This window comes from Eimeria acervulina, genomic scaffold, assembly GCF_000499425.1.
Source record: "Eimeria acervulina Houghton genomic scaffold, Eah_scaff1409, whole genome shotgun sequence".
Lineage (NCBI taxonomy): Eukaryota > Apicomplexa > Conoidasida > Eucoccidiorida > Eimeriidae > Eimeria > Eimeria acervulina.
In genome coordinates, this window is record NW_013549215.1 from 1 (window position 1) to 5,212 (window position 5,212).

General features: G+C 47.1%; 1 protein-coding gene across 1 annotated transcript; it reads right to left on the minus strand.

The window, feature by feature from the left end:
• Window positions 1–1,213: 1,213 nt before the first annotated feature.
• Window positions 1,214–4,526, minus strand: EAH_00059490 (hypothetical protein, conserved; the record flags this gene model as incomplete). The annotated part of the gene is made up of 2 exons (XM_013393563.1): window positions 1,214–4,121; window positions 4,321–4,526. 2 exons carry the CDS (start codon window positions 4,524–4,526, stop codon window positions 1,214–1,216), a joined length of 3,114 nt encoding a protein of 1,037 aa, XP_013249017.1.
• Between the last annotated feature and the right edge of the window lie 686 nt (window positions 4,527–5,212).

The window sequence follows — 5,212 nt, forward strand, 5'->3', positions numbered from 1 at the left end:
TCATTATAACTATCATTATTTATTATTATTGCTATTATTATTATTATTATTATTATTATTATTACTATTGCTATTATTATTATTATTAATTTAAACCGCACTTCTTTGCTATTCTTAAAATAATTATTATATACCTCTATTATTATTATTTATTCTTTATTATTATTACTGGTGTTGTTATTATTATTATTATTTATATTATTATTATTATTATTATTATAACTATTATTATTGTATCTTTAAACGTATACAGACATGAAAAGCAGATAAAAATATTTAATTTGTTTGTTTTTTTATTTTTTTATTTTATTTTATTTTCTCTCAGCACCTGAAGATAGCACCCTCGCACTTTGGGGTGTATAGGGAGCTGCCTGTCTCCTCTTAGAAGTAGAAATAAAGGAGACAGCTCAGGGCTTGTCTTAGGAATTAAACTGCTGCTTCAGCAGCAGCAGCAGCAGCAGCAGCAGCAGCATGTGCATTTGCATGCGGCAGCAAAGTAAAAGTAAATTAAAAGACAGATAAAGAAGAAAAAGAAAAGAAAGAGTTTATTAAAAGCTGCTGTGGCTGAATCCCACATAGACAAAACAAAAGAAAAACAATATAGAGTTATTATTATTATTATTAACACCTGTACATACACCAGAAAAGAAGACAGCAGCCCCGACTGCATGCAAGCCTTGGGGCTTGTTGTTATCTTTTTTTAAACAACAAACAAATATATTTCTAAGGAAAGACAAAACGCAATCAAAAGAGATGTTCTATTAAATGCTAATCACCCACATATAATATATATATATATAAATATATATATAAATATATATATATTTATATATATATAAATGTATATATGTATATATATACATATATACATTTATATATGCATCTACATATTATATGTATACATATATATATGCATATATATTTTTATTTTATATATATATATATGCATATATATATCTACAAATATATATTGGTCTACATCTATATACACATATATAGATAGATATATTATACAATTAATATTATTTATATAAAGATATGTATATATAATATATTTATATATATACATATGTCTACATCTAAAGACATACATATATACATACATATATATACATATATATATGTATATATATATGTATATATATATATATATTATGCTAGAAATAGAATAAAAGGAGACATTAAAAGATTTTAAAAGGAGACAGTTAAGCTGCTACACAGTTTCTTCAATACTCTCTTTAACGGCTGCGCTGTCTGTACAGCTCAGCTCTTGTGGGGTCGCTGCGTCTTCGTTGCTAAGCTTAGGTAGAGCAGCAGGAGATACCATAGACAGCAGCAAGTCCTGCTCCTTGCTGTTGCTGTTGCTGCTGCTGTTGTTGTTGCTGCTGCTGCTGCTAGTGCTGGTGCTGCCGGTGCTGGTGCTGCTGTTGCTGCTGTTGCTGCTGTTGCTGCTGCTGTCTTTGTTCGGAGACTCTAGAAGGCTGTCTGTCTCTTTGCTGCTGCCGGGTTTGCTGCTGCTGAACGAATCTTCCTCTTCCTTTGCTGCTGCTGCAGCAGGAGCAGCAGCAGGAGCAGCAGGCGCAGCAGCAGCAGCAGGAGCAGCAGGAGGGGGAGCAGCAGCAGCAGGAGCAGCAGCGAGCATTTCCTTGCTGCTAGTTTCTGTTGCTTCAGCTTTTGGGCGAGAGCTGCTGCTGTCTGCATGCAGCCCCAGCCGGAGTTCTTTTGCTGCTGCTCTTCTGCGTTTAAGAGAAGCCCCTCCATTTGCTGCGAATCCAGTGCTGCTGCAGCAGCAGCTGCTGCTGCTGTTGCTGCTGCTGCTGCTGCTGCTTAATACTTGACGTACAGGAACAAGAGCTCCTCTAACTGTAGCAGTTGCATGGATGGTTTCAGCAGCTCCTAGCCCTGCACTTCCTCCCACAGCAGCCCCTTGCTGCTGCTGCTGCTGCTGTTGCTGCTGCTGCTGCTGCTGCTGCTGCTGCTTTTGCTGATATTGACTAACAGCTTTAATTGCTAGTCTCCTTGCCCCATAGAAGCCGAACTTAGAGACAGGAAAAGATCTACACATCCTTGCTCCTGAGCCTAAGCTCCCATAGGCCATCCAGGTGTTGTTGCTGGGTGCATAGCAGACCCCCTTAGGATTACGAAGTGCTGCAGCAAGCTGCTGCATCTCTAATCGAGACAGCGATGCTTCCTGCCCTGCTCCGCTCTCTTCTCCTCCTCCTCCTCCTTCTAAACAACCCATACCTCTGCCTATACCGTGCTGCTGCTGCTGCTGATGATGATGATGCTGCTGATGCAGCTTCGCATTCAGAAACGTTCGAGATAAAGATGATACACCATCTTGAGACGATCCTGCTGCAGCTGCTGCTGCTGCTGCTGCTGCGAGAGCATCTGCACGAGAGTTAAGGTTATTAGCAGATGAATGTGGGGTATTTGAGCTGCTGTTGTTGCTGCCACCAGCCCCTGCAGCAGCAGCAGCAGCTGCTGCAGCAGCAGCAGCTGCTGCTGCTGCTGCGGTAGCAGCGCTGTTGCTGTTTTTGCTGCTGCCGCTGCTGCTGCACCTCTCATCGAAGGATTGTCTAGCAGCTATAGCCATCAGTCTTGCTGCTTCGGCCCCGAATTTTTTATTGCTGAAAGACTTATAATTTTGTCTCCCGTTCTCGCACCAGAACGCTACCCAGCTGTTTCTGTCTTTAGCGAATCGGACGCCCGGCATAGGTGCGGGGTTGCAGCTAGCATTTGAGAAGCAGCCGCAGCTGCTGCTGTTGCTGCTGCTGCTGCTGCTGCTGTTGTTGTTGTTGTTGTTGCTGTTGCTGTTGTTGCTGCTGCTGCTGCTGTTGTTGCTGCTGCTCGACAGCTTAGATCGCTTACGGGGCAAACAAGGAGATTCATCAGCAGCTGCTGGCAGCAAAGAATAACAGTCGCTCTCGCAACCTAATGCCAGCTGCTGCTGCTGCTGCTGCTGTTGCTGCTGCTGCTGCTGGGCGTGGGTCAGCAGCGGCAATGAAGAACGCCAATCTGTCGTAGTACCTGCTGTGCTTGTTGTTGCTGCTGCTGCTGCTGTTGCTGCTGCTGCTAGAGCAGGGCTGTCTCCGTGAGAGCTGCATGCGGCTTCATCAACCCCCCAGGAAGACAGCTGCCTGAGTGCTTTTGCAGTTTGTGCTGCTGCTGTTACTCCTGCTGCTGCTGTTAATCCTGCTGCTGCAGTTGCTCCTGCTGCTGCTGCAGTTGTTCCTGCTGCTGGCTGGGAGAGCAGCTCTAAGAAAGACAGAAGAGAAGGAGACGCACTTAAGTCGTCTTCTGCTCCTGTAAGACAAGCAGCAGGGCTGTCTCCTTGCTGCAGCAGCAAAGAAGCATCAGCGAGTTGCTGCTGAGTCCCTGCTGCTGCTGCAGCAGCAGCAGCACTAGGAGCAGCAGCAGGGGCAGACAAAGCCAAGGGTGCTGCTGCTACATCTGTCTGTCTTGTTTTGTGAAGGAAGACATCTGCAGCACCTCCTAATACCCAAACAATATTTCTTTGTGCTTCTTGAATTTGCTGCTGCACCTGCTGCACCCCCCGCAGCAGCACTTCTAAGCCGTTCGTAAGCTGCTGCAGCGACTTCAACGAAGGGGTCTTGCTGCTGTCTTCTTCTGCTGCTTCGCTGTCTCCGCAGCTAACTTTGAGCCCAGTAGAGACCCTCTCCCCCCCAGTCCCTGCTGCTGCTGCTGCTGCAGCTGCTCCTGCTGCTGCTGCAGCTGCTGCTGCTGGGGGCTGGCAGCGGGAGGCGGTCTCCTTGCGTCTGTCTGCAGCAGCAGCAGCAGCAGCTGCTGCTGCTGCACCTCCCCCTAAAAGAGCAAAGCTAAGAGGGTCTGTAGAAATATCATCTGTGGGGCAGCGAGTAGAGATGCTATCAGTCATAGCTGAGGCCTCTCTTGATGACAGAGAAACAGACACGGGATCCGATCCCGATCCCGATCCCGATCCCGGGGCAGACGATCCCGACCCCACACCTTCCACTGGATCCGAAGAAGACCCAACTCCCTCCTCACGCAGGGAATCTGCTGCTGCTGCTGCTGCTGCTGCTGCTGCTGCAGCTGAAGCTTCTCCTCTCTCTTCTTCTGTCCCCTCATGCAGCGCAGGCCTGAGCAGCAGCAAATCAACTCGAGAACAAAATATACACTGCAGCCGCTGTCTCTTCTTCTCTCTACAAGCAAATACTACAACTGATGTGGGGCTTGTGGGCCGTGCTGCTGCTGCTGCTAGTCCACCTGCTGCTGCTGCTGCTGCTGTTTTGTGCATTTTGCTGCAGCAGCAACAGCAGCAGGTTGAAGTGTACTTACACAGGGGCAGCTAACTTCCATAGATCCCAGGTAGGAGGCGCAGCAGAAGGAGAGCTGCTGCCAGCATCTTGTGGGGGCAGCTGCTGCCGCAGCTGCTGCTCCAGCTGCTGCTGCAGCTGTTGCTGCAGCGGCTGCTGCAGCTGCTGCTGCAGTGCCAGGGCCCAGGCCTTCTCGGGGGCCTCCAAGGAGACAGTCTCCGTCTGCATGGTGCTGTATCAGCTGCGCGGTGTACATACACCCCAAAGGAAACGAAAGACAGGCCTCAGCAGCAGATGCTGCAGCAGCTGCAGGAGCAACAGCAGCAGCAGGAGCAACAGCAGCAGCAACAACAACAGCAAAGAAGCAGCAGCAGCAGCAAGTAGCAAATCAGGATTCAAATGGAGAGACAAATGAACATATAGAGGTCAACGAAGTGCACAGTCGGCAGCAGCAGCTGCTGCAGCAGCAACTGCAGCACAAGGGGGCTGCTGCTAGCTTGATTCAAGCGGTCAATAGAAATAACAGCAGCAAACATATACTATTTTACATTATTATTTGCATTTAAATTAAATTAATGAAGAAAAGAGCCCTTAGCAGCAGCAGCGCCACCGTGCTGACCGGTCGGGCCGCCGCTGGTCTCCTGCTGCTGCTGCTGCTGCAGCAGCAGCAGCAGCAGCAGCAGCAGAAGCAGCAGCAGGATGCTAAAGAGCGTGAAAAAAGGAAAAAGAATTAAAATTAAAGATTAAAATGACTCACTTGACTGAAGAAAAACAAAGAAAACTTTAGAGAAGAGACGTAGTAAGGGGCTGATCGGTAAATGCTTGGGCCCCCTATGGAGGCGTGTAGCTGCGGTGTATGTACAGCAGAGATTAAGAGAGAAAGAAGCAAACAATTAAAAGAATAAAGACCTTAA